This window comes from Hippoglossus hippoglossus, chromosome 22, assembly GCF_009819705.1.
Source record: "Hippoglossus hippoglossus isolate fHipHip1 chromosome 22, fHipHip1.pri, whole genome shotgun sequence".
NCBI classification, from domain to species: Eukaryota; Metazoa; Chordata; class Actinopteri; order Pleuronectiformes; family Pleuronectidae; genus Hippoglossus; species Hippoglossus hippoglossus.
The window spans coordinates 4,357,620-4,381,495 of NC_047172.1; the positions used below are offsets into that span (position 1 = coordinate 4,357,620).

Genomic DNA, 23,876 nt, shown 5'->3' on the forward strand with positions numbered 1-23,876 from the left:
CATAACTCTGAACATCTGGCGCGACCAACGCGAGAGATGCACGCGGTGTAGTAGCCACATCTGGTTCGCGTGAAGGCGCGTTGCAAGAGAGAAATGACAAAAACCCAACAGCAGGAAAAGGGTCAGCAGAACTTTTTTATTTGATTTGAAGTTCCAAATTAAGCCTCAGGTTTCCGACCTCAGCCAGAGATCATCCCAGTTCAAGGTCATCAGACTCGGGTTCCTTTAACACCTCCGGGTTCCAGGTTGGAGAACATTCCTTTACAGTGAGGATTTACAGTTTATACATTGTTATCAATCTGGAGAAAGAAACCCCCTGTAGCATTCCTTCTGCAGGCCGACTGAAGTCTATACAAAAATGCAGAGCGGCTCACCTTAAAGTTGGCCTCGACTCTGAGCAGGTAAATCTTTTTAAATGTGCAGTATTTTTTTTTTTTTTTACATTTAGTAAATATATATATATATATATATATATATTTATATCAATCATTTACAATCCCGATTTTACAACTATCTAATTAGCAAAAAGAAATGCAGGCACTTTACTTCCAGAACATTCCTGGTGCCTATAAATAGGGAAAAAAACGCCACCCATTTACATATATATAACTATATAATAGTACTGCACTTAAACTCAAGAGCAGTCTCAAGCCTCTGATCAACCACAGGCAGCAGTTACAGCCATAATTACAACGCTTGTTGCATATCACAGTCTGACTGTCTGGAGAAGACAAGATTTAGCAACAAAAAAAAAAGAAATTGTCTTTATGATTTAAACAGATGCACTGAACCACATAAATCTCTGCACAGGCGGCTGCCAGAGAGATTGTAGGAAAGTTCTGGATCAGTTCACTGCATTGCTGAAAAAAAAAAAAAAAAATACTCAAAAGACACGACAAAAAAAGAAGTTAAAGGATGAGAGGAGATGAGAGTTTTGTTCCTCCTGCAAACAGAGGTGATGATTAAACTCACATGAATGGAACTGCACACTGTGAGCTGACAAGGTCACTTGTGTTCAGAACCGGTGCGATGGATAAAAACGTAAAAAGGACAGTTTCTGTGAAAATAGAAACTCACTCTGAATGACCCACAGATTTAAAATGTCCTCATCACGCAGCATATTTGCACGATGAGTCCCGTCTATGATCATTTCCAAACTTGTGGGTCAGCACCTTCGCAGTAATGTAGAATAAAGGAAATACGTATATACTGATGTGTTAAGGGAAATGGTTGCATAGAACAAAACCACTACAACTGAAAAGAATGAACACCCTCCACCCAAAATGGAATATTAAACCTTTATGATCTGATCATTTATTTTTTTGCAGGAAATAAAAAGGAGCAGATATTAAGTAGTGGACCTGCTCAAATATTCCAGAGTCTGTGTTTGTGTAAAACGTCTCGTTAATGGGCCGATCACTGCTTCAACAAGTCTTTGAGCACAGCTCCGCCACTGGACTCAGAGACCGGCACGGGTGTGAAGGAGGGCAGGGCGTCAGAGATGGGCTTCATCAGCAGGTGACCTCCTGGGCCGCCAGAGCTGGACCCGGCGAGCAGAGGCACCGCCGCGGAGCGGGGGGCCAGGAAAGGATTGGACTCGCCGGCTCGCTTGCTGGCTGTTGCAGCTCCTGAGGGGAGAGAGAGGGGAGAGTTTAAATAAGGTTTGAGGATGTAAGAAAAGGAGCCACAATTCCCGTCCGACATGATTAAGAACATGTGAGAAACAATCATCCTGGCGGTGGGTTTTCCCAAAGGAGTCGTTTACCTGCGATGTTGCTGGAAGCAGCAGCGCCGGTTCTCCTCGTAGGCGGAGCACTCAGACTCTTCATGTCGTGGGCTGAGAGCTTTGCTGCCGGCAGCGAGGGAGTCGACTCCATCTCCAGGAACTTGACGAACATTTCTGAGAAGGACTGAAAGAAACAGGAGAGCACAGTGTGTCGTGTAACTGCACTGCTGAGATCCTCCACTGACCCAAACTGAGCAAATATCCTCTGGACTCCAGAGTGAAGAGGGAGTTTCACAATAACATCCGGCTAAGATATCTGTGTCTTGCTCAAGGAAACTTCAGCAGAGCACAACCCTCCGAGTTGAAGAAAGAACTTTTTGAAAAGGTTTGCAATTTCTTCCCTTCGCTCTTTTGCTGCAAAGGTTGAGGGGACTCAGGAGGTAGAGAGGGCTGTCCACTAACCAGAAGGTCGGTGGTTCGATCCCTAGATCCTCCACAGATACTAAACCCCAAACTGCCTCTGACGACTCTGCTGGCAGTCCACACAGTCCATTTACCCAAGTTTAAATCAAGCTCTGTTCACATGTGTAACAACAATAAATTACTCTGTGAGTAATTCTTTCCTGTAGTTTCAGGAATCTTGGTTTATATTTGGCTATTTGCTGAAGCCATGTTCAGCGTCTTCTCGGCTAAAAGACCATTGGAAGTGTGATCGTTTTATATTATACCTCACAAAGCAGAATTAAATATACTATTCATGTGCACTCCTCTGTGTTCTACAGTTAAGGTTAGAATAAAGTATATAAAACACAAGCTGTGTCCCTGTGGTAAAAGAACTTCCTGTATGTAGGTGCATCGTACCGAGTTGAGTCCTTGAGCCCCGGTGGGCCGGTTTGGGGTGTTCGGGACACTTTGAGCTCCTCTGCTTCCCATCCAGCTCGACACCCATCCAGTTACACCGTGTCGTCCGTCATCCTCCAACATCTGCACGGACACAGATGAGAAGTAAAAGGTAGTGTGAACAAAGGTTGAGGAATTTTTTCACAGGAAGAAAAATGCTCCAAAACATCTGACTCCAAATTTCTGTTGATAAAATCAACGGCAGAAGTTATTTATACTAACTTGGCCAAGAAGAAATTTGTGGTTTGATCTCAGACTCGTTTTTTGAAGAGCAGACACGGAAGAGCGGTCAGATTATTCCAGTTTTAATTGCTCTTGGTTTCCACCACTCTCTGGAAAATTATTTTGTGGACCCGCTCGGCCGTTAAACTCTTCTACCGGCTGTTCTGTTTCTTTGCTGACGGCCCAAACTCCTACAAGAAGCTTCTGGCTTTATAATTCACTGTCATTCATACTCCCCCTAACTCATCAGCCTCATCTGCCTGACAGGATTCAGCTGGAGGGACCCGATACACAGAGCGCAAGGATCCCAGCTCTGGATTAATATGCAGCAGAGTGGGAGTGCAGAGCTGCTCCCCAGAGGCCAATTCTGAAACTATGGCTGATTTTGTGGGACACTTGGCTGCTGTTAACGCGAGTTGAGTGGAAAATTCAAATAGCATCAACAGGAGATGAGGGCTAGTTCAAAAAAAAAAAAAAAGTGGAGCGATCTCCAACACGATTAAAAAAAAAAAAGGCTCTTCTGAGCAGTTGTAAGCGCATTTGCCTCTAACACTGTATCTGTTTTCCTTTAAGAGTGTTGGGTAAGTTACTCTGGAATCGCTGGACGGAGTCCCACAGGGCTCTTGCCAGAAGATCTGCATAAGGAAATGTTTTTTCTCCTTCAGGGCCGAAGCTCTGAGAGGATTTTCAGAGGCTGCTGGAGTTAAAAGTGATTGTCACACAACGGGTTTTCTAGTTGACGGCTTTGGACGGACGTGTTTAAATAATCAGACATTTCATATTCTGTCTTATAGTCAGAGTAGGTAAGGAATTGTCTTAAGTTTCATGTCAGATTTACTCTACGTTACAAAAATAATTATATTTTCCATGAAAACTTGATTCAGACTTGTGCATGGACCAGAACTTGACTCCTATAAAACCACAACTTGTCATATTTATACAAGATGTAATAAACAAGTAATAATGTGTTAATCCCTGCGCTTTAGAGAAGCTGGTATTTTTAGTTTTAGACAGTGTCAGGTTTGGAGTTTTCCCACGTTCCTGTTCAGTCTTTATGCTAATTCACAATATTTGCAGTTGTCTAAACTGCTTTAATGGTTTTGTTTCCATTAATTTGTCCACCACCTGTACTTCTTCTTAAGTTAGTACATTGTATTGGATATTTACTCATACTCTTAACAAAGATAAAATAAATACACGTTTGAACATAAAATGTATTTGGAAAATACTAAAAAGCAGGTTAAGAAATGTTTCCCCTACAGGAGCAAAATACAACCATTTAAGTTTACCAACACAAGGCAGAGACTGAATTTTGACAGATTTATGAGTCTGGTAACATGTCACATAGACACAGACATTCACGCTACAGTCAAAACCGGAGAAAATAAATCTCTCACCTTCTCTACGTCTTCTCGGCTCAGTCCCAGGACACTTCCCATGAGCCTCAGCACGTCGGCACGCTTGGTTTTCGGTGTGTGGAAGTATCCCAAGAACAGGTTTCGCATCAGGACTCTGGAGACAGGACAACATAAATAACACTGCATGATGTAACAGGATGTGGTCTCAGTCTTTTCTTTTACAGCTGTATCAATCATAACTAAATCCAAAAATGTAACAAACACCTCAGACTTATTTCTAGTGAGTCCAACACTTGAGAGAAGTTACTTAAGGACAAAAGCTGTCCCATCTCCAAAATCTCAAACTTTTACGAGCCAAGAAACAGTCGTGGTTTCACTTTTATAGCGATGGATTTATTTTAAAATTCAACGAGGTTTTTGATGTGTTGTGTAGCTAAAAGATTCAAGATCGATAACTCAGGTGTCAACGCTGTGATGATGACAGACGAGTGCACGCAACAGTGCAATGAAAACCACATGAGCATTTAATCAGAACCTCATTTCACTGAATAAACTGATTTAATCCAAACAGAAAGTGAACGTACTTATCGATCTTCCCCTCTGTGCTGTTCAGAAGGTTCATCACTTTCCTCTGCGCCTCCTCCAACATCTCCTGCCTCACGTCCACTGCAACACACACACGAATAAGAATATATCAATGAATCAAAAAACTTAATTTATATAACGCTTTTCTTAACAATATTGGCCACATAAGAGATAAAGCTGTAAAATTGATTAAAACTATATAAAAGCAAATCAAACCAAAAGCTTTCAGAAAGAGAAAGAATGTGCAGTTTCCTCCATTAAGAAAAAGAGGAACAACAAATTGATTAAAAACTTTTCACCCAGATGTTATCGCTCAATAAAGATTTTCATAAAAAAAATGCAGCAAACTGAATATTTTCCAAAGAGGATTCTGGAAATCTCCGAAACAGCAGTAAGTAAGTACGTGTTGTTAAAAGATCAACGTTTAATACGATTATTTACTTTCCTGAATATCAGATTTTTAGCTCTGTGACTTATAATAGCGTTAAAGGGGGGAAACGATATCAGCTTCTCGTTGGTTAATCTGCGGTTCGGCACATTCTCACAGTTAATCAACTATTCATAGACCCGATGTACATTCTCCATATGTGACTGAGTGATAATAAAGCCACATGAGGCTTAGTCTGAGAATTTGCTGTGAGCTAATGTTCATGTCTGAGACTGATAAGAGGAAAATCTGCTGAGTGTGACACAAAAAAATAATACGGGAGATTATCAGTGAAGGTTGAGGATAGAAATACGACCCCTGGGGAAAAGGAACAAAAACATGTTCACGAGCTGCCGAGCCAGAGAAAGTCAACAAAGGATGACGGATGCTTCACCTCAGATAAAATATGCAGAGCTGTGAGCTTTACATATAACAGATAGAAAACGTTTAAGACATTTGTTTTATTACAACCTTGAGAAGACACCTTTTATTTTAGAGTCTAAAGTTTAAACCAAACATTTCCTATTAGACATTTTAAGTGAAAATCAAACCTGTGTCAGACGTGAGGAGGTTTGCTCACCTTGATTTTTCAGCTCTTCAATTTGCTCCTCCTGCAGATCGAGCTGGTCGGTGAGACGAGACGCTGAATCCAGAGCAGAGTTGGCCTCGTCGAGGTTGATCTGACAGAGAACACAGAGCTCTTAATATACTGTCATCAAGAAATATGAAGGATTAGGGACAAGTTTTCACCTCAAGGCCTCGCTGGTGACAGCAGATGATGGATATGAGTAAAGTGAATGTAAATGGGTCCTGACCTCCACCAAGGAGGTTATGTTTTCATCAGCATTTGTTTTATTGTGTGTTAGTTCGCAGCAGTTCACAAACACTAAATTTGGTGGAAGGATGCATTATGGGTCAGGGAAGAACCGATTTAACTTTGATGTGGATCTGGATCAGGGGGCGGAACCAGGATTGCTTTTCCCACTTTGATCACAATGTTTTTTGACATTTTCCCTAATTTCCCAGATAATAGTTAATGGATCTTGATGAAAAAAAGAAATCAGGCATATTTAATTAAGGGACTGATATCTGCGAGTGTGTGTGTGACTTAATGCGGTCTGGTTGAATTAAAGCTGTGGACGTATGCGCTCTACTAGGAGCTGGTTGATCTTCGTTTACCTGAAGAGCAGATGCTTGGTCTTCCAGCCTCAGAGCTTTTTTCTTCCACTCCTCCTTCTCCCTCTTGAGCTTTTCCAGTTCTGCTGAGTACATGGCTTTCTCTTCTGAGAGAGGAGAGAGAGAATAAAACTGTTATTACAATTATGGAACTTCATTGTCAGAATACAAACACAAAGTGCATCATCTTCGAAAAGAACCCTGTCCAAAGAAATACTGCAGTACAAGAACTTCTATGAAACTGCTGGATTCGCCAAGTGAACCTGGAAAGAATAAGAAAGTTAAAGCCTGGCGTCTCACCTTGTTGGAATTGCTCTAGCACCATCTGCAGGTTGGACAGTGACACTGCATACTGGTTGACCTGATCCTGGGAGGTTCTGAGTTGTGCGAGCGCGTCGTCCCTCTGCTTCACCGCTCCGCTCAGCTGCTCCTGCAGAGACTCCACCTGCATGCTCGCCTGCTGGCTGGAGACAAGGACAAGCACAGGAGGAACGACATTAACAACTAAACTGTCGTGGAAACTTTAAAGTCAGAGGACGATAATCCAAATTCACTGTTTGTTATGAAACTCTGTCCCCTTTTCTCTATCGCAGTATTTCTAGGACTTGATTTGTAGGTAGAGTTAGAAAGCTTGATAGATAACAACTGGAGGAAAGGGCGTAATATCTTTGTGAGAGGGCACTGACTGGATAGAGATGAGCCAAGGCTTAGATATATTTGTCCAATAGAGTAGTTCCACATGAAGACTAATGGTCTCCCTGATTCACCTGGCATTGAGAATAAATACTTACTGTATAAGACATAAACTGTCTCCACAAAAAACTTAATTCAGTCACCCTGCAAGATTTCCCTCACAAAAAATAAAACATTTTTCTTTCACAAAATAAATGTGAGGTTAAAGATGTAGGTCTGAATTTCAAGGCACAAGTCAAACTAAGACGGTAACAGTTTAAAATAATTTAAAAAAAATGAAGATGATACAAACCATTAGGTGTAGGAGACTGTATTGCTACTATATTTTTCTATTACATTGCTGAAAATACTGGAGAGAGTAAGTGAGAGGTCTGCAACACAACACATTTGTGGCCAATGAAACACAGGTAATTGGAAAATAGAAATGGAAACTGTTGTATTTCAGCATCACATCTAAGAGACAAACCGCCGTTGTTGTTTATGCTAACCTGGCGTTCTCCACTGCACTTGAGGAGGAGGCGAGCATGGCCACCCTCTTCCGGAGCTCCGACTCCCTGTCCCCTGCAGCGAGCGCTTCCCTCGTGTACGAGTCCTCGATCTCCAACAGGTGGTTACGCAGCCTCTCCAGCTCCAAGTTGAGACGCTGTTCTTTGTCCCTCACATGCTGAAGCTGTGAAGAAAACAGAACCAGTGTCACACGTGGATCTCTACGAGAAACAGATGCAATGCCTCCGCAGTTAAATACTATATGTTCTCCTACCTCAGTCTGTACTGCAGTCGTCTCCATTTGTTTCTGCTTGAGTGCCATCATCACCCGGTCCCTCTCCTGCTGGAAGGCCACAGCTTTCTCCTGCATGGACTTCAGTTCGTTCAGGAGCTGATTCAGCTCACCGGACTTACCCTGTGGAGAATCAGAGTCAGAGTGGAGGATGACAGATCAGTTTTCAGTTATATTTTTATTTCATTTATTCCATTTTCTGTATTAGTTATTGTAAAAATAAATGTTTTGGTGCCAACTGACCTGCTCCTTGTCCTTGAGCATCCTCTCCACAGTTGCAGCTTTCTTGCTCAATGCAGTCAGTTCAAACTCCTTCTCCCTGAGGAGGAGGGAGAACTGCATGTTGGTTTCCTGCAGCGCTCTGAACTCCGACTCCTTCTCTCGGGAGCGTGCAGCCACGAGCTCGTTCTCCTCCTTCAGCTTCTTCACATCCAGCTCCAGAATGAGAGCCCGCTCTTTCAGGTTGGTCACGGCCTGTTTCAGCACCTCGTTGTCGTTCTCGCGGTTACGTAGCGACTCGCTGACCTGAATGAGTTGGTCGCCTTTGGTTTTGATGAGCAGGTCTTTCTCCCGCACTGATCTCTGCTGAGCATCCAGCCTCTCTCTGATCTGCCGCACCTCCACGGCCTGACCCCTCTGCTCGTTCTCTGAGGCAGATGCCGAGTTGGAGAGCCTGTGGTTGTTCTCCTGAAGAGTCCTGATGGTGATTTCCTTCTCGGTCAGATGTCCACGCAATCGCCCAAGTTCTTCCTGCAGTTTGTCATTGTTTACAGGTGAATCCGTCTGGTGGACGGGAGCGTCGGCTGCGAGAGAGTGTCCACTGGACTGAGCAACAACAACTTCAGGGGACTGAGCCACACTGTCGAGTTTACCCAACAGGACATCTTTGGTGGAGCTGAGCTGGGTGATGGTCTGCTGGACCTGTGCGAGTTCCTGACTCAGACCTCCCAGCCTCCTCTCCTTATGCTCGTAGCTCTGGATCATCCGAGCATAGTCCACGGACAGCTTGGAGCTGCAGTCGCTATCCGCAGATACCTGACCCTGCAGTCCGATCAGCTCCTCGTGCAGCTGGGCCGACTCGTGCTGCATGTTCTTGACTGTGGTAATCACCTGCTGCTTCCACTCCTCCATCTTCTTCACCTGCTGCTTCAGCGTGTCCCTCTCGTGCAGCAGCTCCTCAAACTGGTTGCTGCTGACTCCTCCCGAGCCGGCACCAGACTCTCCTGCTGAGGTCTGCAGGACCGTCACCAGGGTTTGGCACTTCTGAGTCAACGCATCAATCTCGATGTCCTTCTCCCTGATGATGCGGGACAGGTTCTGGATGGTCTCCTTGAACATCTCATGGCTTCCTGAGGGGTCACTCATATTGGAGAGGTGCTGATTCTCCTGCTGAAGCTTCAACAGAGCTGCTTCCTTAACTGCCAGGATATCCATGAGACGGTGATACTCTGAGCGAAGCTGGCTGTTCTCTCTGGCCTTCTCATTCAGCACAGCCAGCACTTGCTCTCTCTCCACAGCGTAAGCCTGCAGCTGCTGCTGAAGGAACAAGACATCCTGGTTGTGTCCGCCGCCTCCGACCATGCTGAGTCTAGCATGAAGCGCCTGAATCTCAAGATCCTTCTGCAGGGTCATCTGGGAGAGTTTACCCACTTCATCACGATACACCACCAGCTGATCCAGCTGTTTGGTCAACGAGAGATTCTTCTCGTTCAGCTGGCAGATCTCAGTCTCCTTCTCCTTGATGCCTCTCACCAGTTTCTCTATTTCTACCTTGGACAGGTCGTGCTTCTCATTGCCGTTCTCCTGATTTAGGGTCTGGGTCTTGTCCTCCTCCAGGATGACGTCTCCCTGCACAGGTGGAGAGTCAGCACGACCCTGATTCCCACTGAGCCGATCTACAGTCTGCTGGAGACGAGCTATGTCCTCATCTCTGGCGCGTATAAGTCTGTCATAGTTTAGAGTGGTCTGCTGGTTGCGAGCATGAGCCTGCTCCAGTTCACCCTGTTGACCCTGCAGGGACTGCTGCGACAGGAGGAGCGAGGCCTGTTGCTCCTCCTGGGTTCTCCTCAGAGCCTGGACCTCCTCTTCCAGGCCGTTCCCGGAGGACTTGAGCTGGGTGATCTCCGTCTCCAGCTCTGTGATAATGTCCAGGGTCCTGGGTTCACCCAGAGGTTGAGGTCTGCTCTGCTGATCTCTAAAGCGATCAATCTCTTCTTTCAAATGGCTGTTCTCCTCCTTCATACCCCCCAGCTGTCTATCCTTCTCCTCTAGCGCCTGTCTGAGGCCTCCGGCGTCTTTGGTTACGACTGAGATACTGTTTTCCATCTCCATCTGTATATCCGCAGCGTTTTGTTTTAAAGTGTCCATAAAAATGTCCTTCTCTTGCAGCAGGTCCGTCAGCTGCTTCTGCCCTGAAACTGTGATCGAGAGCATCTCGTTGGTGTCTCTGTGATCAGATGCCAACTGCTCCATGTCTCTCCTCAGCTGTCCTATCTCCATGTCTTTCTCCTGGTTGAGTTTGATGGCACGTTCATGCTCCATCTGCAAAGCTGAGGCATCCATGGAGCGAGCTCGAGTCAACTCCTCAATCGTCTGCTGGTACTGTCTGGCCTGTTCATTCAGTGCCGTCTCAGTCTGCCTCAAATCACCGTCCAGCTGATTCTTTTCCAGCTTCAAGGCTTCGATACGAGTTTCCCTCTCTCGAATTGTCCTGTTCAGAGCAGCCTGGCTCTCCTTCATCTGCTTGGTTAGTTCTTCTACTTTACCCAGAGCCTGCTCACTCTCCGCCTTCAACTTCCCGTTCTCCATGTTCAACTCATAGTCTGCGGACTTCAGGTTATCCTGAGAGGTCCTCATCTCGTCCAGTTCTCTTCTGAGGTCTGACAACTCCCTCTCTTTCCCGTCTAGCCCTCCTTCAGTTCCCCGTGCTTCAGTTCCTCTCCCCCCGGCCTGATGCAGCTCCGCTTTAGCAGCAGAACACAACTCTTCTTTCTCATGCAAACTTTTCTTCATCTCTGTGATTTCTCTCCGTGCCTCTCTGCTCTGCTCCTGCGCATGTCCCAGTTTGTCTTTCAGCTCCTTCACCGTCTGTTCCAGCTGCTGTTTACCCATATGCATATCGTTGAGGGTGAAAGCGCTCTGGCTCGTTCTCTCCTTTTGGGTCTCCACCTCCTGCTCCAGGGTCCTTTTCTGGTCTTTGGTTGTGTTGAGCTCGGCCGTCAGTCTCGTCAGTTCTGCGTCTGCCTCCTTCAGCTGTCCGGAGAGCTGCTCCTTCACAGAGATCATATGCTAGAGGCAGAAATAGAAACAAAACCCAGAGTCAATAAACAGGTAAAATTTGAACATTAAAGGTTCACAGAGGCTATAAATAAATGTCAGTGATTTCAAAACCAAGCAGATCATTCAGACCTGTGTTGCCTCCTGGTTCTGCTGGTCTAGTTCTTCCAGCTCAGACATCAGAGTGTCTCGTTCCTCCTCAGTGGCTCTCAGGGCCTTTTCTCTTCTCTCCAGCTCGACTCTCAGATCCTCCAGTGACTCCGATTCTCCAGAATCAGTAACTTTATTGTTGCCCATTTGTTCCTCTGTGACTTCGAGTCTTTCTTGCAGATTGAGCTGTAACAAAATAAAGAAGAACCTCAGGATTTGACATCATCCAACAGACATCTTGACTGTACTTTTCATTCCATATTATTGACATCATTGTATTGTAAGACTGCAAAATGCAACTAATCAATGAAATCACAAGGACCTGTGTCTCTTTAAGTAATTAAGTAGTATTTCATTTAAGCTATGGCTTTTTTTCGGTTTCAAAAAATAATTTCATGCATCAAATGTCCTTCAAAATGCTGTTTAAGTGACAGATTTACTTCGAAACTAAGTACATCTAGAAATTTTGTGCATTTAATTACAGTAATATACATTTTCTGCATCAGATAAACAAACCTTTTCTTGTTCGAGGATTTCCTTTTCTTGTCTCAACAGCCCAATGATGGTGTTCAGTTCTAATATGTCTGCATGCTCAACTTCTTCCTTTGGTTCAGCCTGAATTAAAAAGAGCATCAAATGTTTAAAAAGCCATTAAACCCGGGAAGAATACACTAGAACTCTCACTACTTATAGTGTGATAAATATGTAGCATAATGTATTTCAAACTATTTATATTCACACTTACGTCAGACACGTTTTTCAGTCTCTCGATTTCTTTTTCTGCCGCTGCAAAGTAAAAATCTTAGTTAATATACAGCTCTATTATGGAGTAAAACAACTGTAAAAAGTAAATGACAATCTTTATGAGGTTAGTGCAATAAAGAAACATCACATTAAAAAGATCATCATGAATCAAAACAAGGACAGTTTACCTGTGAGGTTTTGCTTCAACACTTGGATCTCGTGGTCAAACTGGGCTTTTTGCAGAGTCTTCCCCTCCTGCTCTTGTACTCGTGTCTGCAGCTCGGTGACAGACGCCTGCAGCCGCGTGTAATTCTGCAGCAGCCCGGCGTTTTCCTCCTGGACTTCATCCTTCTCCAGCTGCAGCGAGGCCCGATTCCCCTGAGCCTCCTCCAGGCTGGCAGACAGCTCGGCCAGATGCTTCTCCCGCTGCTCTGCCGCCTCCTGCAGGGACTGTATGGCTTTCTGGAGTTCAGGCAGCTTGGAGGTGTCTGACGAGGAACTGGTTTGACCACCTGGAGAGAAGGAAGAGGACAAGAGAGTTTACTTTGTGTGTTGTACCTGAGCAGCAACATGGCGCTGTACTCTAAGGGAGGCCCAGCAAACACCTATATAACGCTGTGAATAAAACCACTTTAAAGTTTCTAGAATTACAATAACAAATGTCAAAGTGAGGCTAACCACTCTGAATCTGTTCCTCCAGCTCCTCTATCCTCTCCTCGTACTCTGCAAGCTCCTCCCTGTGTCTTCGAGCGATGTCGGCCATCTTCTGCCGCTGGGCGTCCTGCACTGCTGCCAGTTCGTGCTGGTGTTCGTCCACCTCACGACCCATCTCCTCTCGCAGCTCCTGTCCCAGAGAAGCAAAGACATCAAGGTTGGTGTCTCAGTATTTCACATTTACAATGTACTTTAAAACCTGATCTATATATTTTATTATATATGAGAAGATTTAATATTTACCTTTATAGTTCTTTGAAATTTGTGAGTCTCACCCTCGTCGCCATTGCCAGAGCCTGCAGTTGTTGATGCCTGAAATAAAAATGTAGTAGGTATGAACTAAAGGTATGAAAAATACCTTTGGCAAAGTTCAGTACACTTTACTTCACTGAAATGTAGGGTTAGGAAAGTATTTTCTTACGATTGTCTACATTTTGGTATCTCTCATTCTGTAGCATGTGCACATCTGGTGTTTAAAACTACTACAAATACTACATTAAACCAAAGAAGAAGAAGAATACATTTGGAAGTCTGTGATAAGTATTAACTTCTGCATATTCTATTCCCCAAGATAAACCATCAAAGATCACCTGTTCTGCTAAAATCAACAAAAAGAAATCATTCCTACCTGAGACATTCGCCTCCAGTGAGAAACCTCTGCCTCCAGACGCGCGACTTCTGTCGACAGGCGGTTGATCTCCTGCTGCGACCAGATGACATCACTGAGATCCATATCGTCACCATGGTAACCCTGCTGGGACTCTGAGGGCCGTGATAGGTAAGAAGTAGACGAGGTGGCGCTGGAGGAAGTGGTGGAGACAGGCAGCACCGCGGGGAAGATGGAGGCCGACTGGGCCGACCGCTGCAGCCTCTGGACTTCTTCCTGAAGACCACTCTGCCGGGCTTTCAGGTGACTGATATCCACCTGGTGGGATCAAATGTACCTTAGCACCATTTCATACATGAACTTAACAGAAATGTGATCTAAAAGCTTTAACTATAAACAGAACTACGTACGTCTTTCTGCTGCAGGAGAGTTCTGTATTCTGCAGACTGTCGTTTGTTCTGGATCTCTGAAGCCTCCAGCTTCTCCTCCAGCTCTGCATGCAGCTTCCTTAATCTGTCATGCTGCAGCAGAGAGAGAAACAAGGAAGGAAAACATATGCAAAAATAAACATTAATTTCTTCTCATGTGCGGGATGGTCAGACATTGTTTTCATGGTCGACAGCATTACTTTACATTACTGACTCACTGTCGTGGTTTTCTAGGACAAATCCCTTGTTAACGTTATTAGTTACACGTGTTGTTGATGGTGGAAAATAACCAGTTGTATTGTGAGCGGGAACAAAGAATCTAACCTCAGATTTCTGTGAGGTAAACGAAGCCTCGACCTCAGCCAACCTGGAATTGGACACGTGCAACTCTGTGGCAGCATCTGTAGTTACAGGGAAAAAATAGAAGTCATCAAGACACTGAGGATATTATATTCAGAAGTGAAAACATGCAGCAGGACTGAAATGAAAGAAAATCTGTCCACATGTTTAATATTTCTCCATAAACACAGAAAATTAACAGAAAGATCAGGATTAATTTACTCAGATTTCTGACAACATGAATTTCAAAACAAGAAAAGCTGTTTTGGTTTTCCACCAATGGCACATAGCACATTCAAGACACACACACACACACACACACACACACACACACACACACACACACACACACACACACACACACACACACACACACACACACACACACACACACACACACACACACACACACACACACACACACACACACACACACACACACACACACACACACACACAGATCTGGTTAGCTCTGTCTCACATGACAAACAAACATGCACAGCTGAGCAGGCTAAGATTTCCAGCGATCTTGTCTGAGTTACTTGATCTTAACAGCTGAACGAGGCTCAGTCGACACATAACATTCATTACAACACAAACTGAACTGAAGCCTTCCTGTTACTACATATAAGTTGATGTCTTCTCTTCAGAGTTAACTTAAAAGATTGGGTTTAAAACCACAACAACCCCTCAGGAGGAAACAGTCTTTAAACTCAATCAATAATATGTTGTGATTATAATTCAATTTGTGGCCTTATCATGCAGCCGTCTGCTGCACAGCTGCTCCTGTGGTCCCACACAGAGATAAGAATGAAGTGGTTTTTTTGACTGGAGCTGTGAGTTGGAGATTCTGTGGCCAAAGTTCTCTTTGCTTTATCACTCGTCGTCTGTTTGCTGGTTTCTAAACACTTGAGTTCAAGTGGTGACAGGAAACCAGAAATCACGATTACAATCCTCCGGTCAGACCTGATCACGAGAAGCTCTCTCTCTTTTAAAACTGGAATAAACTGTTTCCTGCAGCTCGGCTGACGATGAATGAAAGAGTGGAGGGTTTTTAAAGGTTCTCTTGTTGACGTCTGTTGACGTCTGTTGACGTCTGTTGACAGGAGAAGCAACTGCACCTCTGGTTTCTGACTAAATTCCAGTTTTTCTTCTTTTTAGTGGAGTGGCTACTTTAGTGATGACATCTGCTTTTCATGCTATCTGAATACCTAAGTGTTCCAGTGGTAGATCCTGAATTTTCAGGATCTACCACTGGAAAGATTTTAAAAGGCAGATTAGTTGTCACCAGCTGGAAAATAAGTGCAGCACATACAGAACAGTTTGATATTCTGTTCATAACATCATAACACAATACATAGTATTTAATGTAAATTCAGTTTTCTCATATATTTATCAATTTGCTTCTCATTGTGGCAGCTCCGTCTTAGTTTACTGAAATAGAAAAACTCTTGTTTTAAATGCTTGTTTGACAAAAACTGAGTAAAAAGCTTAGTTTTATAGTCAAACAGCTACTGAACATGTTTATAAAATATAACACAAGTGTATAATTAGGATTAAACCCAGAGTCTGGTCTACTAAACGATGATGTGGATAAAAAAACATGAAGACAAACTAGGGCCTGGGCGAAGAATTTAAAACCACAACCTCCAAGCACGAGCAAAAACCAGTGTCTATACTTTAAGAATCTAACAATTGGAAATCTATTGTGATAATTATTGATATCGAGTTGACTGATATGAAAAAGTATATCACTGTCACCAGTCAGACAATATTTACAGTACTTATGATTCTGTGACTGTTCATAACAAAAGTTTCATTGTGAAGAGTTAAGGATGTTTTAGTAAGAAACCTTACATCTGTTTATCTTTGTTTATAATCTTGTTTTTGTTTGTATTCATGTGACAATAACTATCTCAAAGTCGATTTCATCGACAGCAAAACAACAACAGCTTCTGCATGATAATTGATTTGAATATTCGACCTCAGAGATGTAAAATGTATTTCCTCTGCTCATAAAGAAGAGTTTAAAACCACAACATTCACTCACATCAGTCTTTAAACTTAGAAGAAGTAATGATGTGACATGTATTGTGTTAAATATCTAATAATATGAACAGTTTAATCTAAATAACATGTTTGGAGCTCTAGATGAAGAATCTGTATCTGCTCTTCATGGTGACAGCTGTTTTCTAAAGTCTTGGTTTTAACACTTGACAGACACTGATTTATTGAGGAGAAAACATCAAATGTGTTTATAAAACAACACACAGGAAAGTATTTATTGGTAAATGAGCCATCACCAGCACCGACTCACCTCCGACCTCCTCCACTCCCTCCAGCAGCATGTCCTTGGTAAAGGTGGAGATCTGCCCGGTGAAGGACGTCAGGCTCCCGCTGACCTGACCCAGCGACTGGCCGAGGCCGGAGCCCAGTCCCCCCAGCCAGGACGACATCCTCCGGCGGGTTTCAGACACAACACACCCAGAAAACAAAGCAGCAGGCCGAGCAGGGCGAGGCGGAGTTAGCCTAGCTTGGACCGGGCAGCTCGGTCATGGAGCTCCGCTTGTGAACGCGGACCTCCAGAGACACCGCGGACTTTGAATTCCACCTCCGGGGGGGAAAGAGCCGAGCGAGTCCGAGCTGAGAGCCGCCGGCTAACAGCAGCTGAGCCCGGAGGAACCCGTCCAGACGAGCGGCTTCAGCGACATCTTCAACCCGGGGTCACGGAGCTCGAACCTCGGCTGAAGGAGTTCGGGTCGAAGCCTGGATAATGATTTCTGTGGGTGTTTTAACGAAGTGGAACAACACGACGTCCACAAAGTGCCACCTCGACTGCAGCCATTATCATCTCCACTGTCAGGCTGTCAGCTGTGACGTGGACCGCGCCCGGTGCATTGTGGGATGCTGGAGGACCAACAACATCACGGGGCGTTCAGGAGCCTGAGCTGAGAGTCAGGAACATTCTACACCCACAGTCATATTAGTAATAATAATAATAATAAATAATAATAATCATAATCATAATCATAATCATCATCATCATCATCATCATCATCTTATTATTGTTGCTGTTATTATTATCTGTAATGAGTGAAGAATCCATAGGATCATGAATGGAACTGTAAACAACTCAGTGGTTTTGACATCTTTTAAATATTTTATTTTACACTTTAATACACACACACACACACAGACACACACACACTCACACACCAAATCCTTATCCACAAGTTTAACCCTGACCTCCACCTGACCACAATTCACATCGGCCCCCTGACCAGAAGCTCACAAATTACATTTTGGCATTATTATTATTATCATTAGGACCAGGCTTTTGTCCCCAGTCAGTGTTAATACAGATCCCATAGAAGTAACCAAAATCAATTGATTTCATTTTCTGCTACTTCATACATACATGCTACACTCTACTACAGTTTCGACACTTCAATTAGTTTATAACTTAAGTTGCTCGGTACTGTGGATCATCAAGGGGAGAACATGACAACCCCACGTAAAAGGGCCTGGCCCAGAACCCTACTGGTGTGAGGCGACACTGCTAACCACTGCACCACCATACCACCCCTGAAAAGAGACAGGAAATGTCAACATAAAAGAAGGGAGGGCTGAAACTCCAAACTCATACTCCACACCTTCAGCTTGTGTTTGTCAAACAGGTAATTCAATTTATAGTTTGAAAGCCCAAGCTCATATACGCTTACATAACCCACTGCTGTCACTACAACACCATCAGCAGCTACTGTTTCAATATTGAAGACATTCCCCTTAGACACAGAAAATGAGTTTCCTCAGACTGAGCATTTCTATAAAAGATAAAACTGCAATTCTTTGAGTAAAAGCAACATTATTTTACAACCAAGAAAACCTCAGAAATAAGCCAGGCTGTGTCACTAACATCTTTATTAAAAGATTCTCTGTTTTGTTTTTTTACATAGTGTTAAATACAATCTCTGAAGAGAATAGATGTCTGAAACCAGGAGGGGAAAGGAACAGTTAGGAAGTCATGATTTAATGTCCCATTCAGCAGATAAGCAATACAATATATCACTCTGGTATTCCTTTCAAACTAAATGCAGCTGTCAGCTATCAATCTTCAGTTGGAAATACAGTAATGAAGAAGAGGAGGAGAAGAGGAAATGTCTTTAATTCATCGCATTTCTGTGCAAAACAGGGAGAGTGAGGTCTCAGAGCCCATATTCCAGCAGCTTGTACCATCCTTACATCGACGGCAATAGAGAGAAACATCTTTAAAATCCCAAATGTAACGTTCACGCTTTCTATCTTCCGCCAGGATGACCGTGGTGCATTTCTGGTGTGTACGTCAGAAGAACAATCATGACCCACAGATGCAGTACTGCCTGTAAAGAAATAAATGAAAGGTTGTTTATTTCTTTTATTAACCGGTGTCAATCAAGATGGAACATTTACAACAAATCCCATTTCTTCAATAAATACTCACCATGTACAGGATAACAAACACTCGGGCCATCGGGTAACGCCTCAAGAAGATTCCCAGTCTGATGCTGGAATGACAAAATTCTCTATTCATCACTGGGGAAATGATTTCAGAATAGAAAACAATGCAATTACTCTAAACTGTGAATAAAGATGAATGAGGTGTCTCCCCTTCCTCTCACTATCCAGAAATGAAGCCAAAATATCCAGGAAAAAAACGCTGCCATCTTGCACTGATGATGTATTCTTGAGCTAAATTCTGATTTGTGGGAATCTTGGTGTGGAGCCTATCAAGGTCCCATCGATGCACACGCTCAACCAAATCTTTATATACAGTCTATGGCAACTACAGTAAAAAAATGGACAAAAATGTTTTTACCTGAAACGGTCGATGGTGCTGGCTGCCTTGCGTACTTTTCCGTACATTCCTGGACTGTCCTGATCACTAAAGAGGACTGGTGTGTTTCTTTGTCGTGCTCCTGAAATTACCAAAACACAGAGAAGGAATCTTGAGTAGAGTCAACAGTGGAGTCATGATGAAGTCTGATCGACTCTAAAGCCTAATTAAAAAAAAAAAAACTAACTAATCTTTGAGAGAAAAACAAACAAATAAAAAAAACCTCCACTGAATTATAAATTAATACATTTTTCATATGAAGCAGAATGAAGGAGGGACTCTTCTAAGTTTGAACAGAAATACAAATAGTTGCAACGAAAGAGAGAAACTGGATCAACTGTATCGACATGTTAACCAACTCCTCCAGTTTTGATTATCAAAAACTGAACTCTTCAATTACTTTTTCATTTTTTAATCATGATGCTATAATGACATGACATGTAGGGCCTTATGTAATCAACCAAATCTCATTCTTCAGAAATTCTGATAAAAACCGCCCCACATCTCTGCCTCCTTCATCATCTGTCTGTAAGAAGGTAAATAACTGTGACCCTGACCTGGTCCGGCTCCCTCTAAGCTGCTCATGTTGATGGCCGCCCCTCCACTCTGTCCTCCCTGAGCGATCTTCAGCTGCTGATCCAGACGCTCCAGCTGGAACACCAGGGAGCTCTTTTCTGTGCCCAGAGCCTCGAGCATCGTCTGCTTCTGGATCAGAGTCTCCGTCAGCTGGTGGAGACGATTCTCCAGCTCAGTTTGGCTGCTGCTGCTCAGAGTCTTGTTGGTCAACTGGAAGAGTAAATACAGACCAGGACATGGATCGTCAAAGCAGATAAGTGTATTAAAGGTGGAGGTTTAAATATTTTTGGCACCGTGTGATGGCCAAAACGGTAGAACTTCCTTTTATGATAATAGACTGACCTGGTTCCTGAGTTTTTGGATTTCATCTTCTCTGTCTTTGATTCGACTTTGCAGAGAAGTTTTGGCTCGATGCTGCTCTTCCTCTAAGTACTGCAGCTCCTATGATTTAAGAAAAAATACAAAAACAAAATCACACATACGTATCTCTCAAGAAAATAGAGATCGGAGAGGATTTGTATTTTTTTTATTTATGGATATTTATGAATAACTTTACCTGTTTATAGCGCTCGACCTCAGCCTCATTCTCCTGTTTAACTCGGTTCTGTAACGCTTGTTGCTCCTGTAACTGCATCTGCTGCTCCCGCCATGCCTCTGCCTCCGTCAGCGCCTGATTCTCCAGATCCTGAGAGAGAAACACATGACTCAGCTGAACAACTGAGTGACCAACATCACAAAGATTTTCTACACAGCACCAACATCATTTCTCTTTTCCTGCCATTTACAGCGTCTCACCTGTATTTCCATTCGATGCGTGTGCACTCGCGCTTGTAGTTTTTGGACCTCCTCCCTCTGCATCTCCTTCTCGTGACGCAGCTCCTCCAGCTCCAGAACCATTGTCCCGCTGCCGTCCAGAGTGTCCAAACCAGATCCCTCCTTCAAACTGCTGATCAACTTCTCTTTGGACTAGAAAAACAACATTTACAACATCATTAAAAATCTGTTCAAAAGATGACGGATTCTTGGATGCACAGTAAATTTTGTTAAGTTAAGTTAGAATTAGTGCTGATGCTCCCTATGAAAAAGATGATTTTCCAGAGGGCCTCTATCAGTCTTACTTGTAAGATGCGTGAAGCCTTGTGCTTGTAGTCTTGTAACTCCTGCTTCCCAAACTCTGCTGCTGCTTTGGTACTTTTCAGTTGCTGTTGGAGGTCATCAACCCTGAGCTTCTCCTCCGCAGCTCGTCGCTCTGCTGCAGTCACCGTCTCGGCAAGGGTCTGCCTCTCAGCCTCCAGTTTGGACAGTCGACCAGCATACTCATTCTACAGAAACATAATAGGTTTGATAAAGTCTTGCATTTATGAGCAAAGTAAAGGCAAAGCAGTACTGCCCGTACCTGCATCTGCCGGTAGCTGTCCTGTTCCCTCCTGACTGCCAGGTCCGTCTCTCGCAGCCTCTCCTGTATCGTCTCAAGAGCTTGGGACTGCATGTTGTTCCCTTCTGAGTGGTCCAGCATAATTCTAAAAAGCGAAACAACTGTAATATGATATCTAATTTCTTCAAGAACTAAATCTTATCTATTCAAAAGAGTTTACCTTGATCTTTCCTTCTGTGCCTCCTCTAGTGCAGCACTGCGGGACTTCAGTATCTGATCAGCTTCATCAAGTCGGATTTTCAGCACTGCAAGTTGACCGTCTTTGGCTGAAAGAGCCTCTGCCAGATCCTCAACTTGTGACCGATGTTCCCGTAAAGTACGGTCAGTGTGAGACTGCTCCGAGTTCCACCGGTCTGCACGCATTCTGGCCTGGTTCAATTCTGCAAGAGTACAAAACAACTTAGTCAATAAGGAGGCAGGTGTGCAGAAATCTAGGTCATCATTATTCCTAATTTAACAGTTCTCTTGCCGTCTTGCAAGTCTTTTGCTCTCTGGATGACTGAAGCCATCTCCTGGTTGAGGGAGGCCACCTCACTGCGCAGGAGCTGGTTCTCCAGACGCAGACTGGACAGGATCTGACTCTGTGGCTCCTCTGTGGGGGGAGGAGGCTCCTGTCTGCTGAGGAGGTCCTGGGGCACAGCCAAGCCCGAGTCTGAACTCTCAGGTGTTTCTGTGAGCAGCAGAGGAAGTGTAAAGAGAGAACACACAAAAAAAACATCCAGCCATAAATGCCTCAAAAGCCCTTGGTTACATAAGTTATACAAGCGTTGTAACTTTTCCATCCAGACAGAACATAATAAGAAAACAACTCTAACATGTAAAGTCTTGTTAATCATACCTTGGCTTTGCTCTTTAGCAGAGCTCTCCTCTGATGTTTTCATGCTGTGAGCGGACAGCGAGCTCATGCTCGAGGCCCTGGATACACCATGGGTTGAGGGGGGCGTTGGTGGGGCTGAGGGGATTGTATGAGTGGTGGAAGCGGGGGGTGTAGGGTCTTGGGCCTCAGTTACTGCCACTGTCACAAGCTCCCTTCTAGAATCCCTGCTATTGTTGGCTGGAGGGTCCAAGCTGTTCAGAAAGTCAAAGAGCATGTCATCGTCCACATCCTGCTCGCTCTTCCTGGGCCTCACGAAGCCAGATGAGGTCTTGGCAGAGTTGGGGCCGCTGCTGCCTGCACCAGAGAGGGCCATGCTGGCTGTGCCAGACAGCAAAGTTGTATTGGATCTCTTGATGTTGCCAGCTGCTGCAGAGATGAAGCCTGATGCATCATGGGAGGATGCATAGGTGTGATGTGTCACAGCTGCGTCGGTCTTATACCCTGCAGTGTTGTAGTCGGGTTTGACCAATGGTTCTCCTTCATATTCTGATGAAAAGGAAGAAGCTGTTGCCTGCTCCAGGCTCAGGGCCGTGGCGGCTCCCTGGTCCACTTTATTCAGGAAGTCTTCGGCTTTCCCGGCCAAGTCAGCAAACCAAGACATTTTGCATCCTAATGTCAGGAACAACAACACAGTTTGAGGATTAAACATTTCACATATGTACATGAACACAACTAATTCATTTAAAAAAATCATTCAAGTGTGATTTTTCACAAGATTTGGTTTCCGTAGATAACTCAGGGTAGAAGCGGTGTAAGGCTCGTCTGTCCGATGCCTCGTCCAGGAGAATAAATCTCGCCAGGGAAAGTAATGGAGCATTTACACCTACGTCATTATTCCCAAGAGCAAGACACTTAATCTTTAATTTCTCTAGTGGCCCACAGATCAGACGGTGGCTGTACAGTCCCGGGCAGCTTCCGTGTGTGAGTGTGTGTGATCAGGGTGTTCCTACCCAGAATAAACAAAGGTTATAATCGCTTTATGCATATGCCAGACACGCTGTAAGAGCTTTTGATTGTATTTTACTGTATTTAACAATCTACCTTTTACCTCCATGCATTTAAAACTAATCTGTGGAACACCAGGAAACATGTGATTCGTTCTGAGTGCTGCTAAATAATTATTTGGACCTTAAGACCCATCCCATCCCAGTCTCTCCCTTGGACAGCAGATTGTAGCCCTTTAAACTAACAGGGGGACATATCGTTAATGTTAAGATTATATATTTATTAAGGCTCATGGTTTAAGTGAATAATCTTCCAGCCATTCTTAGCACTGAGGACTGGAAACCACACAGTGTCTACACAGCTATGACGCTAACACAACCTCCAACAGCGTCAACGCCGGATATTGGGATAAATAAATAATCAGCAACACACATGTTGACTCGGACGCATGTAAACAAAGGGGCTGAGCTCCCGTCGCCGTCGTAAACACAGCAGCTTTAACACAAACTGTATCGATGCTAACGCTAACGAGCTAGCTGCTCACTGGGAATCGAGCCCCTCACGCACCGTTTGCAGCGACGTTCAAGCCCTAGAATGACTCAGCTCCTGCGGCTATAGCCGAGATCTGCCGGGTGGAGGCGGAGAATTAAACCAGTTCGGATAAACACGGTCCAGTTTCATCATCTGTCACAGAGGATGTTGATGATCTTCTCTATACGTGGACCAGGAAGCGCTGCTGGCGAAGGACCCCACAACAGAGCGACCTCTGAGGCGCCTGATCAAAAAGGAACCACTGCCTCCGGCTTGTTTGTCTGCTCCTGGAAATAAAATCACTGCACAAGCAGAGATGAAGATTATAACTAGTCAAAGATAATATTCTAATAAACAAATAGATGATGCGTTAGTACAGGTCATGGTAAGACTTTATTGATCCTCAGGGTGAAAATGTCCATCATACCAGTACACAAATAAATCAGAATTACCCCCAACTGTACCAGCTAAACACATGAATACATCAATAGTTATAATCTATTATTATAATATACA

At 44.0% G+C, this 23,876-nt stretch overlaps 2 protein-coding genes across 3 annotated transcripts; both read right to left on the reverse strand.

The window, feature by feature from the left end:
• Positions 1-117: 117 nt before the first annotated feature.
• trip11 (thyroid hormone receptor interactor 11) lies at positions 118-17,007 on the reverse strand. 2 transcript variants are annotated; one of them, XM_034575994.1, is made up of 21 exons: positions 16,441-17,007; positions 14,109-14,185; positions 13,767-13,877; positions 13,378-13,674; positions 12,993-13,061; positions 12,714-12,879; positions 12,224-12,547; positions 12,037-12,077; positions 11,808-11,906; positions 11,274-11,477; positions 8,109-11,153; positions 7,848-7,988; positions 7,576-7,757; positions 6,695-6,858; positions 6,398-6,501; positions 5,799-5,898; positions 4,791-4,872; positions 4,246-4,360; positions 2,588-2,710; positions 1,766-1,910; positions 118-1,628 (listed from the first exon to the last, which is right to left on the reverse strand). In XM_034575994.1, exons 1-21 carry the CDS (start codon positions 16,577-16,579, stop codon positions 1,417-1,419), a joined length of 5,940 nt encoding a protein of 1,979 aa, XP_034431885.1. In that variant the 5' UTR covers positions 16,580-17,007; the 3' UTR covers positions 118-1,416. The 2 variants fall into 2 exon arrangements, with proteins under 2 accessions (XP_034431885.1, XP_034431884.1); XM_034575993.1 differs by having other exon boundaries at positions 12,031-12,077.
• A 1,022-nt stretch (positions 17,008-18,029) lies between these two features.
• Positions 18,030-23,603, reverse strand: golga5 (golgin A5). The gene is made up of 13 exons (XM_034577329.1): positions 23,397-23,603; positions 21,846-22,493; positions 21,477-21,677; positions 21,168-21,387; positions 20,969-21,092; positions 20,691-20,894; positions 20,368-20,538; positions 20,129-20,257; positions 19,915-20,013; positions 19,554-19,782; positions 18,979-19,078; positions 18,604-18,667; positions 18,030-18,502 (listed from the first exon to the last, which is right to left on the reverse strand). The coding sequence occupies exons 2-13, from the start codon at positions 22,483-22,485 to the stop codon at positions 18,422-18,424; spliced, it is 2,262 nt and encodes a 753-aa protein (XP_034433220.1). The 5' UTR covers positions 22,486-22,493; positions 23,397-23,603; the 3' UTR covers positions 18,030-18,421.
• Between the last annotated feature and the right edge of the window lie 273 nt (positions 23,604-23,876).

Bases quoted from the DNA above. Each gene is read 5' to 3' on its own strand.
- trip11 (XM_034575993.1), bottom strand. From the start codon at position 16,579: ATGTCGTCCTGGCTGGGGGGACTGGGCTCCGGCCTCGGCCAGTCGCTG. The intron at 12,548-12,713 runs GTTAGCCTCACT...CCTTCTCTCCAG, and splicing joins GGAGGAACAGATTCAGAGTG to GTGGTCAAACCAGTTCCTCG. The intron at 4,873-5,798 runs GTGAGCAAACCT...TGTGTGTTGCAG, and splicing joins TGAAGAGCTGAAAAATCAAG to TGGACGTGAGGCAGGAGATG.
- golga5 (XM_034577329.1), bottom strand. From the start codon at position 22,485: ATGTCTTGGTTTGCTGACTTGGCCGGGAAAGCCGAAGACTTCCTGAAT. The intron at 21,093-21,167 runs GTAAACTCTTTT...TTCGCTTTTTAG, and splicing joins GCACAGAAGGAAAGATCAAG to AATTATGCTGGACCACTCAG. The intron at 20,258-20,367 runs GTGAGACGCTGT...TTTCTCTCTCAG, and splicing joins CGCATCGAATGGAAATACAG to GATCTGGAGAATCAGGCGCT.